The following is a 13,295-nucleotide window of genomic DNA, read 5'->3' on the forward strand; positions in this document are numbered from 1 at the left end:
AAAAAAAAAAGCACCTAAAATTTTTGCAATGCTTGGAAAATCATATAATCGGAAAATAATTAGCTTTTTTGTTTTTTTGGTCCAAGACTCCAAACCACCAAAAATTCTTTATAATACTTATAACTGACGTTAGGTATCATGCAGGTGATGTTTACTCTGCACCTGCTGTATTCTGGGTCCCACCAGGTACTGTATCAGTGCCTAGGGATGGGATAACCCTAAGGTGCAGGCTCTGCCCTTGACAGGCCGACAGGAGCAGATGAGTCTTGCTGGTGACGCTGCTCTGGGGTCTGTGAAAGTACGTACAGGAACCAGCCCCTGCGCCTGGTGTGCCTACAGCAGCTGTAACTGGGTTGTTTCCTGAGCTTTCCAGATGGGAAAGAAAAGGCACGACTTAGGTACCCAAACCTGTTATTTCAAGGCCAGTTCTCTCAAGCCAGTGCTGCTCTAGAGCCCACATTGCTCCTCTGGCCAGTCCAGGAAAGAAAGCGACTCGCGGCTTCTGAAGGGCAGCCGACATCCAGGCACCGCCGCTGGGGCCTCTGCTCTCTGGCCTGGACATCGACCTTGGGGCTTCCTATTTGTTTATCCCGACCCTGAAATCGCGGGGACCAGCTTTATTGAGTCTGACTTTCTCGCTGTTGTTATAAATGCGGAGGAGCCTTCCTGTTAGCATTTCCTGGTGGTCAGATAGCTGTGGTTTCACAATTACTCTCCAGAAACCAATGGATGTTTGTTACAGTGGAGACTGAGAACATTTGAAAAAAAGAGAAGGAAGCGCCACACAGAGTCGAAGAATACTCTTCCTCTGATGGCCACGGATGCTGTCTGCAATGCCAGCGGAAGCAAGGGCAACCCTTCCGCTGGCCACACACCACTAAGTCTGCACCTGGGGTCTGTGGCATCTTGAGTGGGTACTAAACTATAAGGAAAAGACTAATTTCTTTTATTTCTGCTAAAACTCGCTTTTAAACTTCAAGGAGCATCCTTTGCGAGGGGCCTAGGTCACAACTATAGCATTTGGGAACATATAGACCCTAATACCTTGTGTTTTTTTTTTAATTAATTAATTTTATTTTATTATTTATTTTGGGCTGTGTTGGGTCTTCGTTGCTGTGTGCAGGCTTTCTCTAGTTGGGGCGAGCGGGGGCTACTCTTCGTTGCGGTGCACGGCCACCCACCCTCTTTCCCCGCTGCTCAGCGGGCTTAGTTGTTCTACGGCATGTGGGATCTTCCCGGATCAGGGCTTGAACCCGTGTCCCCTGCACTGGCAGGCGGATTCTTAACCACTGCGCCACCAGGGAAGCCCTAATACCGTTTTTATTTTTCAAAATTTAAGAACTCTTGTTCTAAAAGTCTACCCACATAGGAAGATTTCTACCATTCCTTGGAGAGTTTCATAAAACTCCATTTCGTAAATAATCAGGAATTCTCTTTAAACATGCTCTAAACCTGCCAGTGCTTGGGACTGCACTGAACAAAGCCAGGTAACCACATGGTCAAGGAGACAAGGATACTATGAGCGCTTTTCAATATCACTGGTTTTCGGGCCTGTGAACTGTGTGTCAAAATGGCCACTCCCTATTCTCTTTTTCTACCTGGGCCCCAAAAGAAATTTTACTCTGAAATCCACCAATGATGGAAACACAGGCCCTAAATGCAATGCAGAAAGCTCTCAGAATTTTTTCAATTGTTCGAGCTGGTCATATTTTTATACCTCCAAGTTGAAGACATAATGATACAGCACATTCAGGGATCCCCAAACCACCCCCAGGAAATATATATGAATTATGACATGAGTCACATCCAAAATGTGTTTGTTAAGTGTCATCTGTCTTCCAAGGTTGGATTAAGATCCCGGTCTCAGGAGAAGAGAGATTCTGAGATGGGCCCAAGTTTGAGACTTGGAAAAGCTAAAACTGTCTGAACGAGAAGCCTGTGACTGATAACTACATGGAGGAAAGGTGCAGCGATGAGGTCTCCTGAGGCTCACCGTGAAAAGATGGACTTGCCAACCCTCCCCTGTGCTGACCTTGCTCCAAATCAGGAACAAGATCCAAGTGAGTCTCTATGAGTGGAAGGTCAGATGCTTCCTGGGAAGCTTTAGGAGAATACATGTGCCTTCTGCATATTCTTGCTCAACCTCTGTAGCTACTGAACCATCCAGTGCTACACGCTCTGGCAGAACTAACCTAACTTCCACTGCAAGCTTTCTCGTGAAGCTAAGTCTCTGAGAAGCTAAGAGAAACACCTGGGCGACCCCAGATAGTCCTCATGTCTCGCTCACAGGCGTCTGCTGGCCACAAGCTCCCACCTGTCAACTCTCTGGCTTGTTCCAGGGTCAGACTGTTAGAACTACTCTCAGAGCGAGATCTGCTCACAGGGGCTCTGCTGAGTGGCCAGAAACCACAGAAAGCAAAAGATGACTGAAATCCGCCTTGAGCAGATACAGGAATGATAACCACACAGGTGAGTGTGGCGTCAGGGGTCCCAGGGGCGAGCATCCTCCCAGGGACAAGCAGATCCTTGCAGTTGAACCTCTTGGTGGGGAGGGACAAGGGAATCAGAAGTGTCTTGGGGGAGACACATTAATTCAAATTACTCCCAGCTCCCTTATTTATATTTTGTCATTTGATCCACCAAACCTAGAGAATTTTTTTTTCTGAGTAGGTTGTGAAGTTTGGAAATTGGAGGAGTCACGTGGCCAAATAAGAAGGTTTCATCTGAGAAGCGCAAACAGCAAGGGCCACTCTTACTGCTTTTCCCAGAAGAAGAGACAATGAAGGCAAGTCAGGCAGTTTTTAACCTGGATAGTGGAGAGTGTATCCTGCCTGTTTCCATTGTACCTTTGAACATACTAAGAAAGGATATAGGGACGTCCCTGGTGGCGCAGTGGTTAAGAATCCGTCTGCCAATGCAGGGGATGTGGGTTCGAGCCCCGGTCCGGGAAGATCCCGCATGCCGCAGAGCAACTAAGCCCGCGCGCCACAACTACGGAGTCTGCGCTCTAGAGCCCGTGAGCCACAACTACTGAAGCCCACGTGCCTAGAGCCCGTGCTCCGCAACAAGAGAAGACACCGCTCGCTGCAACTAGAGAAAGCCCGCGCACAGCAACGAAGACCCGACGCAGCCAAAAATAAATAAATAAATAAATTTTAAAAAGGATAAATCGGCATACCCAGACAATAGAACAGTAGTCAGCACTAAAAAGAAGTGAGCTATCAAGCCATGGAGGAAAATCAAATGTATTTCTGGAAAGGCTACACCCTGTATGACTCCAACTGTATGACACCTGGAAAGGACAAAACTATGGAGACAGTAAAAAAAGAACCATTGATTTACCAGGGGTGAGGGGCAGACAGGGATGAACAGGCGGGGCACAGAGGCTTTTTAGGGAGATGAAAATACTCTGTAAAATACTACAGTGGGAGATACGTCATCATGCATTTGTCCAAACACATAGAATGTACGACGCCAGGAGTGAACCCCAATGCAAACTATGCACTTTGGGTGATGAAGATGTGTCAGTGTCCTCTGACAAATGTACCCTGTGGTCGGGGGGAGACGGGGCAGCGGGTGTGCACACGGGAAGCCTGCATGACTTATGCTCACTTTGGCTGTGAACCTAAGACTGCTCTAAGTAAATGATGTTTATTAAGAAAAAAAAAGTGAAGCTGAAAAAAGGATAGAGAGTTTACCCTTAAGCAACGTGGGTGTTAGCGGCGTGGACCACCCAAACAGTGGAAAATCTGCGTGTACTTTACAGTTGGCCCCCGCATCCGAGGTGCCACATCCCCTGATCCAACCAACCGTGGAGCATGTAGTACTGTGATATTTACATGGAAAAAAATCTGTGTGTAAGTCGATCTGCACATTCAAATCCCTGTTGTTCAAGGGTCAGTTGTGCGTCTTCCACATGGAAGCAAATGAAAGGTAGAATGTAAGAACTACAGTAACACATAAACTGTAGATTTCACAATCATACCTCAAGCATTTTTAAGTGGAAGATATGACATCTGCAAGAAAACAGAGTTTTACTGGTTTTAGGAAAGCTTTAAGAGGCCATTAAAGTTACCTATTTACAAAAAAGGACAAACGTTTGGAGAAATATTAGGGTGTTAGAATATGTCTGTCTGACCTTCATACCTTTATCAGATAAGAGGGAGTATTTCTCCAATTTAGGCAAATGGACTTTTCCTAACAGGCAGGATATTATGTTACTTAAAGAAATAGATTAAGAATTTTATGAGACAAGGTTCATTTCCAATTATGTTAAACATTAGAAAGATTATTAGAACTTTTATTTCATTTAGTCTGGGACTTATATGTGTATTATGAAGTTCAAATTGGTTCTAAGGATAATGCTTTCTACAATGAAATTGAAAAAAACCCTGACAAGGAATATATTTCTGATTTAATCGTCATTCTTCCTGTACAATAGAAATTAACTTTTTTCATAAAAAAGGAAATAAAGCTAACGTTAAAAAAAAAATCACCCTTCAACACTGACACATTAATAGGAAACTAACACTATGTAAAAAGGAAAGATTTTAGGATTTGAAGGAAAATCATCTGGAAATTATCTAGTCAACCTGTGGCCAATAAATTGGAGTGAACTGGACACAGAGAATCTAAGTGATGGGACATGGCACCACGTGGGAAGAGCCAGGGCTGGGCCCCAGGTGTCCTGATGTCCACCTGCCACCTTCGCCTTCACCAGATCTGGAAGACCAAGAAGAAACAGACACAGGAGGCAAGAAAACCAACCTTCCTCCCTGCATGCTACCCACCGGAAAATCTACCACCATGGCACCCTTTTCTCTTTATCAGGTTTAGACACTTTTTTCTTTATGGATGTAATAGCTGAGCTGAGTATAAAGGTCACTATTTCACTTGCTAAAAACATTTAATACAGGTTTTTCAATTTTCTGAAAAATTAGCAGTAGTGCTCAACTTTAAAAAAATGTCCACTTTGGGGCTTTTACCACCTTCAAAAATCACTAAAAGAGAAAACACACCACCAAATGATATATATAGTTTAAAGAATAAACGAGTCCCTCCAACCCCCGTAGGAGACCCACCCCAGAGAGCCCACGAGAACAGCTCGGGCCACGCCGGGCACTTACTCCGCAGGCTTCCCATGCTGGGCGCCGGCTGGGTCCGGGGTGGCAGGGTGCTGTGGTAGGGCGGGGTTGTGCTGAACAGGGTGTCACTGGGCAGGGCCTGGTCAAGGATGGAACTTCGGGAGCTGCCGAAGGAAGACCCCCTCCGGTGGCTGCAAATGCTCTCGTCCGAGAGGGTGCGGTACAGCGAGCGCCGTGGGGACAGGTTCCCATAGAACGAAAACTAGGGGTTGAGACAGGCGGAGGGAAGGGAGAACAGATGTCAGAAAGCTGACAGCGCGGGGCTTCCCTGGTGGCACAGTGGTTGCGCGTCCGCCTGCCGATGCAGGGGAACCGGGTTTGCGCCCCGGTCTGGGAGGATCCCACATGCCGCGGAGCGGCTGGGCCCGTGAGCCATGGCCGCTGAGCCTGCGCGTCCGGAGCCTGTGCTCCGCAACGGGAGAGGCCACAGCAGAGGGAGGCCCGCATACCACAAAAAAAAAAAAAAAAAAAAAAAAAAAAAAAAAAAAAAAAGAAAGCTGACAGCGCGAAACTCATTTGACTAACTTAGGCGGGGTCCCGTACCACCGTGGGAGTATCTCTGAGCAGCAAAGCCTCCGCCTAGGGATGCTACACCAGGCACACAGGTCACCGAGGCCAATGCACAAGGGCTTCCCGCAGTTATTCGATGTGGCTCTTTTCCTCCTTTGACGTTCTTTGAAATATTACCACTAATTAGACAGGCGCAGCTCTATCCTGAAATGTTAAATGGAAGCTCCAAAACCTTTTAGCTGTGGCAGCTTCTGGAAATACAGAACGCTGCCATTTCAGGCAATAGTTATTCAAAACCACACCTAGTGCTGGCTTGATTTTAATTGGAAATGACTACATTTTAATATTAGGTTATTTCTGTACCAATCAACTACATGCGAGGTTCAATCTAATCTAGTTCATAATAATAATATTAATTTTTTTTTTTTTTTTTTTTTTTTTTTTTGCGGTACGCGGGCCTCTCACTGCTGTGGCCTCTCCCGTTGCGGAGGGCAGGTTTTTTGCGGTACGCGGGCCTCTCACTGCTGTGGCCTCTCCCGTTGCGGAGTGCAGGCTCTGGACGTGCAGGCTCAGTGGCCATGGCTCACGGGCCCAGCCGCTCCGCGGCATGTGGGATCTTCCCGGACCGGGGCACGAACCTGCGTCCCCTGCATCGGCAGGCGGACTCTCAACCACTGCGCCACCAGGCAGGGAAGCCCAATAATATTAATTTTTGAGCACTGCAGCTTTCTAAGCCACACACAGGTTCAAGAAAGACAGTATTGGTCCAGGAAAGTCTTACTGTCTACATACTTTAGAGTTTCACTCACAACAGTCTATTACAGTTGTTGAGAATTGAGTTATAGTAATCAATCATAACCAGATTTAAAGAAACCATTAAAATTATTGTGTTAAATCACAGATAGGGTAGGGAAAATTCATACTAAAGAAGTAGTCAAAAACTCAAGAAAAATTAAATCAAATCTGAATTTCCAACTTCTTCTATATCCTGAACCACATTCCTTTTACATCAATAATAGTAAAAGCCAGAATGTTTGCATCAAGCAAATACAGAAATGGCTATTTACGTTTGTGAATGTAGCCAGAAGGCTAAAAGTATTTCTATTGTATGTGTTCCTTTCATTCTGTCAAGTCTGTCCAGCTGATGAATGGGAACCAGAGTGTGTGTGAACTGCAAAGTTAAGTTTGCACCACGAAATGGAGGGGATTTGTCTTAGAAGAAAAAAAAACACATGTCAAGGAGAAGTTTGTTCCTATTAAAAGAAAAGCTATTTGCACTTTCGGTACAATAGCCTGCACCCAAGCTTAGACAGTACCATATACATGATTTGATACAAGTTAAAAAAAAAAAAAAAAGACTCATTCTGTTGAGTTCTTCCCAGATTCCCTCTTCACACACAACCAGCAGGCTCTTCAGAACATGATTACAGGCCCATTAGATTAAAGCGGCTTTGAGGTAGTATCTCATGAGAGTGTTATTCTGAGAACACAATTAGGTTAATTGCAGCATTGTTTTATCATAGGGAAGACTGTAGCACAAAGACTTGCTGTTTATCCTGATCACAGTCAGGATGGCCATGTCTGACTTTTTTCTTTTCTTTTCATTTGGACAAGAGAGCGCTGAATTACAAGGGAGGAAGGCCTGCATTCCACGGCTGACTCTGCCACCAAATATTTATGGGAACGTCACATTTCATCAGTTGGGGCATCAGTTACTTGCCAGAAGAGGAGATTGCGCGAGATTACCTGTGAGTCCTTTTTCATACTTTCCATTACTTAACCAAGTGGTTTAAGAGACTATAATAATACATAATAAAACTAAAACTAATAAGGACAATAAAGTCATCTAACGGTAGCGAGGGTCTGCGCCATGGTGATGAAGCCGTGCCCTCGAATGTGAGGTTGGTTTGTGAGACTGATGCGTGGCCTTTCCTTGTGGGTGGGCACGGTTTACAAGCACGGGGCAAGTGCCATCTGATTTATAATGCCAGGCAGTACAGTACCCAACTCCAGCCCATTTCTGGAACAGGATTACACCCAAGCAGGATGGCTTGGGGAACTCGGTACAAGTTCCGGAGCAAAAGTCAGGCGGTGTGAATTTTAACAGCTACTATTTCTGATGACCCGTTATATCCGGGTCCTCTGTGAGGTCGGTTCTTATCTTTGCTGTAACTCTGTAGTACATTTATCATTGCTTCCTTTTTTCAGAGGACAACACTGGGCCAAGAGATTAAGTCACATGAACAAAATCACACAGTTGATGGTCACTGCAGCTGAGAGAGAACTGAGGCCAGGCCCGCCTGCCTCTAGCTTCATCTGTCCGTCTAGAAAGCTGCCCTTCCTGACCTCTCCCAGGCTCACTCTGCTTCCTGGGGGAATAACAGTGAAAATGGCCAACCGGGCACAGAGCTGCGGGTAGGATCACAAGAGAGGCCACATGTGGGAGAACTCTGGAAGCCCTGGCGTCTTTTTAGGCTTTTCCTTAGTGTTTCCGGTAACTTCAAAGCTACACAAAAGTCACTAACCTTTCTCCTCCCCTCCTCCACTGAGGGGCTGTCGGGAAGCATCAATTTCAGAAAGTCTTCTTTCGAGAGCACGTGCTGAGTTTCTGAGACATCATCTCCCACCACTGCCTGCTGAGCTGCGGTGGACAGGAGACCCATCTCACCATACAGCCTGGTGAAACAAGGCAGAAGGAAGATGAACATGAGTCATCAGCCTATCTGTAAAACGCCTGTAGCCTTATGAATTAAAATCCAGTCACCGGCTTCACCCACCACGTTCATACACACACAGCTCTTCTTAGTTATTGAGCTGATTCACTTCTGCTGCATTTCTACCAGATCTCCATGCCATCTTACGCTTGTGAAATGAGTGCAAACTTAGGTTTCTGAATAATGCAGAAACAAATCAGATCCCCAAAGCCCTGAATGAGAAAAACATAGAGCCAACGTTTCAAATAAGGCTGTGTTTTCCCTTTCCTAACCTGTGTCAGAAAACACAGTTTCAATAATTCATCGGAGATCATCCCGTGTTCTTTGAAGGAAGTCTGGTGCTTCTCAGGAACTTGAGAAAGCCTTTCTCTTGTGGCTGGGCAACCCCACGCACCGTCACACCCTGCAACACGGAGAGCCGGACCCCGGGGAACCTGACGTTGAACAGTAATTCATCTGGGTGCTTGCCAGGCATTTTTATTATCAGCCATTTCACAAAGCCGTTTGGACAAATGAAGCAGCTGTCCCCCTTGATTACCAGTATATAGAAATGTATTTATGGACAACAAAAGACTGTCTAGCCGAATTACTGTTTTCAGCTCTTTTCCAGGGAGAAAACTGGGGAGTCGTTTTTAAAAGGTTTGGTCTGCAAATGTAATCTGAGCCACGGAACATTCCTGAAGACACGGTGGGTGAAGAACCAGGGGCTGTACTGTCAGCAGAGGCGGACGGGCCACACGACCTGAAACGGGATGCTCCAGGAACCCACGGCCCAGGGCGGCAGCTTGCAGAGGATGACCTGTGTGTGACTGTCCTGCATCACCGAGATGACCCCGTCTCCAAAGCCAGGCTACCGTGTTGCAGGGTGACGGCTCACTGGGGAATTATCAGGATACGAAACTCACATGAACATGCTCAAAATTAAGAACGATTTATCGTAACGCGCTACAGCTCTTGCTTTGTTCCTGAGGTGGGTCAGGTTTCCCGAACTTTTCGGCTCTGTAAGTAGCAGCAGCGCTGTTGACATGAAAGCAGTGACTGGGGAAGAAGCTTTCAAAACTTTTAAATGTGACTGAAGATGTGGTTGGCTTGGGAGCTAAAAAAGAACCCAAGACCCGGGGGTTGGGGGCTCTGCACGGAACCCCCGTGGGAAGACCCACCATGGAGGGTTTGTGACGAGGTCGTCAGACATGCCCAGCTGTGGGCCCTGAGATTCGGGGATGGACATGCTCAAGAGCTCCAGGCCCTATCTGCTTTGGGAAAGACGTAGGGAAGAAAAAAACAAACCCAGGTCTCATCAGTAACTGCTGGGATAATAAGGTAATACCGAAAATCACTAATAAAATGCACTATTCCAGTTTCCCTATGTGTTTGAATAAAAATTGCTAGCCTTTTCTTCCTGCTAACTTAGTGATTTTATTAAAATTGACAAATTATACGTCAATAAGTACGCTCCAAGGGTCTACTACGTGCGAGTCACGAGGATGTACAGAGGTGAGCAGGACACGGTACGTGAATATAAAAGCAAGGAACAGAAATTTGTTTTAGGGACTTCCCTGGTGGCACAGTGGTTAAGAATCTGCCTGCCAACGCAGGGAACCAGGTTCGAGCCCTGGTCCGGGAAGATCCCACATGCTGTGGAGCAACTAAGCCCGTGCGCCACAACTACTGAACCTGCGCTCTAGAGCACGCGAGCCACAACTACTGAGCCCACGCGCCACAACTACTGAGCCTGTGTGCCTAGAGCCCGTGCTCCGTGACAAGAGAAGCCACCGGAATGAGAAGCCCGTGCACCGCAACGAAGAGTAGCCCCCGCGGGCAGCAACGAAGACCCAAAGCAGCCAAAAATAAATAAAATAAACAAATTTATTTTGAAGAAAAAGAAATTTGTTTTAATTTTATATAAGAACATCAAGGAAAGAGAAGACTTTTAAAGAGAAATATAAATGCCAACATTTAAAGAGCTTTACCAAGATGTTTCTCGATTACTCTTTTTTAGAAAATCTGTTTCTACTGGGGGAAAAAATACATTAGCTTGGTCCATGCCCCAGATGCCCAAGGTCTGCCTAGAGAAGAGCCCCCCAGACACCTTACCCCTGACACTCAGCCACTTCGGGTTCCTCGGGTGGCGGGCTGTCTTCCGATTTCTTCCAGCCGATGACATATTTGTTCATGGCCCCTTGCCGGTGGTAGGCCTTGGACACGGACCCCGGGGCCTGTTGACTGCTGCTGTGAGACACGATGTACACTTTGGACGTATCCAGAGACCCACTACTTTTGGAACCGTGAGCTGAGGGGCTTCCTGAATGGTGTGAACCACTGGGGAGAAAAAGACAGAAGCTGCGATCTGATCTCAGCTACAATCAGATCTCAGCGGTGCGGGCACGTTGCCGAACTCAGAACCACCACGCACGACTCCTGTCCTTCTCTGTGAGCAAAGTCGGGCGGGGGGGGGGGGCAGATGTGGCCGCCTCTCTGCCACGTGCCTTTGGAACGCCCTGCTTCCCACAGGCCAAGGGTGTTCACGTGCAAAGCTGTACGCCTGGGGCCAGAAGGATGTTCAAAGCCCAGTCAGGGGAAATCTAATAGAAAAATGGGCACCACAGTGATGCCTCAAAAGAAAAGAAACTCAAATGGTGAATAAACATAAGAGGAAGGGCTCAACCTCCGCCATCCCCAGGGAAATGCCAGTGCAAACCACTGCAGAGTATCAGGGCACACTCACCAGACTGGCAAAAATGGGAGCCTCTTATGATGAGAGCTGTGTTACCAGCACCTGGGGCAATGGTCACAAGCCCGATGTGTTTTTCCATTTTCCTCATTCAGGCTTGATTAAAAATGTCTTTGACCCCAATAGTAAAATATTTTAAACTCTAAGAACAAATGTATCGAATCCATTTGACGAGCAACGTGGCAAAAGGTTTTCATGAATCCTTTCCTTCTAGACTCACGTTCTCATTTTAGAGTTTCACTGCCAACTCCCAATCCTTTACAAAGAGTAAAGAGTATGATGACATGAATAAGTGTAAACAACAGATAATCACAGCCATTTACAGGAGAAGCCAGAACATGGGTTTTTTTGTTTTGGTGTTTTGGCAGTTGACTTGTTTCACTTTGCAAAAGCTTGGTTAGGCTCCTATGAATACTGCTTTGTACTCTGAGCTCTTATCTAAGTGCCCTGCCCTCCTAGGAGAAAAAAAAAAACCCAACCAACCCAAACGGGTTTGCTGAATTAAAAGCATGAAGCGGCAGGGGAGCCGGCTAGGCATATGCTCGTACTGCTTAACGGGTGGTGATGCCTGCACACCCCTCCCTCCACCCCCGTTCTCCCCTCACACCAGTGCAGCTTGTCTTCAGGAGTCCTAAGTCCCCCCTCCCAGTCCTCAGTGCAATCCCGGAATCGCACCACATACATAACGGACGCTTGCTCTACTCCCGGATGGCTCTTGGGAACGTGCACGCGTGTGGCGGAGCTGGTGGGGGATGGCAGTGATGCTGGTGGCGAAAAACCAGAATCAGAGCGTTAAGAATGTGCCACAGATGGTCTGGGAACTGCAACAGTCGACCGCTGGTGCCTCCTATTTCCTTAGGCTACCCAAGGCACTGGGTTACTAGCTCAATCAACAAGCATTTATCAACAGTCTTCTTAGACTTCCCTCCTTCACTCAACAAACATTCCAATGCTTGTCAAGTTCAAGGACCTGTATGTGCTAAGCGCTGTGGCTACAAAGTGCAGGAGACAGGCCCAGGCTCTCTAGATGAGAGGAGACAGCAGCCTGGGGTGAGATCCACGGTGAGCACAAAGCCTGTCAACCAGGGCCGAGCGCTGAGAAGCTGCTAAAATGTGGTGGGACACATGGGTGCGTGGCGTGGAGGCGTGACTAGCCAGGATGCTCGGCGCTGATGCCAGCGCCTAAGAGTCTCTCCTGCTCCCTGGGCCGCTCCCGTTCACAACCGAGACCCCGGGCAGTGGGCCTCAGCTCCGAGCCGACCACACACTCAAAGGCTGAAGGCCCTCATCATCACGGGGGATGTGTGTCCCAGTCTGGGTCCTGGCATTTCAGGGTCTGCAGAGTCTCAGCACAGCGGTGGTGGGTGGGTCCCTTGTGCACTAATGAGCCGCCAAGTTCCTTTTACCTCAACACACGGACATTTCAAGTCTTACTTTAAATGTAAACTATTAATAGATAACACTTAAAAATACTTGAATATTTTAAAATTTAAAAAAAAACTTTAAAATATTTGAAATCTTATTTTCTCTAGCTCTCCCATATGGGTCAGGGGACAGACAGGAGGAGGTGTTCAAAAGAGTTAATTTAATGATGAATTCCACATGAGCAAAAGCCTGCAACTGGAGTCGAAACGCGGCTGTAAAGTCACTGTCAACTAAGAAGGGCAAGAAAAAGGCACCTGGATGGGAAAGGAGCCCCTCACTCAGCACGCGGCCCTTCTTCTACAACCGCTGTGCACATGTCCAGTGTAAAGGGGTGGAAGACGCAACATCGACCGGAAATGCAATCTAGCAATTTCCCGTGCGTTCTACGAGTCTGACCCATTACATTAATGAATGCTTAAGGTGTGCCAGAAAATTGACTTCAAATCCCTATAAATATCCTGGCTCTATTCATAAAAGAAGGTGCTCTGAAAGTGGTTTCCACTGAAATTTTCCTCAACGGTAATACAAAATTCTGTTTGTGATGCCAATTACATCTCTCTAACAAGATGTCAGGAAATCAGCCATTTTACAAAATCTTCTACACTCTGAACAAGACACCAGGAGATTATAAAATCCCAAGATGGTTTTTACAGCCTGGCCAATTAAAAACTGTCTCTGAAAGTAAGACAGGAATAATTCAGGTAACCAAAGCCACTGATAACACTTAAATATTATTTTAGTTAGTACTAAACCTATTTAAAGTCAAATTAT

At 46.6% G+C, this 13,295-nt stretch overlaps 1 protein-coding gene across 5 annotated transcripts in view; it reads right to left on the reverse strand.

The window, feature by feature from the left end:
- Positions 1-13,295, reverse strand: part of SIPA1L2 (signal induced proliferation associated 1 like 2) — a 221,931-nt gene that overhangs the window by 20,193 nt on the left and 188,443 nt on the right. For all 5 annotated transcript variants that reach the window (XM_055080853.1, XM_055080855.1, XM_055080854.1 and 2 more), the window contains exons 16-18: positions 10,463-10,687; positions 8,180-8,330; positions 5,127-5,346 (exon numbers count right to left, since the gene is read on the reverse strand). In XM_055080853.1, the coding sequence (XP_054936828.1) occupies positions 5,127-5,346; positions 8,180-8,330; positions 10,463-10,687 (596 nt within the window). The remainder of the gene's footprint in view (positions 1-5,126; positions 5,347-8,179; positions 8,331-10,462; positions 10,688-13,295) is intronic.

This window comes from Physeter macrocephalus, chromosome 20 (assembly GCF_002837175.3).
Source record: "Physeter macrocephalus isolate SW-GA chromosome 20, ASM283717v5, whole genome shotgun sequence".
NCBI classification, from domain to species: domain Eukaryota; kingdom Metazoa; phylum Chordata; class Mammalia; order Artiodactyla; family Physeteridae; genus Physeter; species Physeter macrocephalus.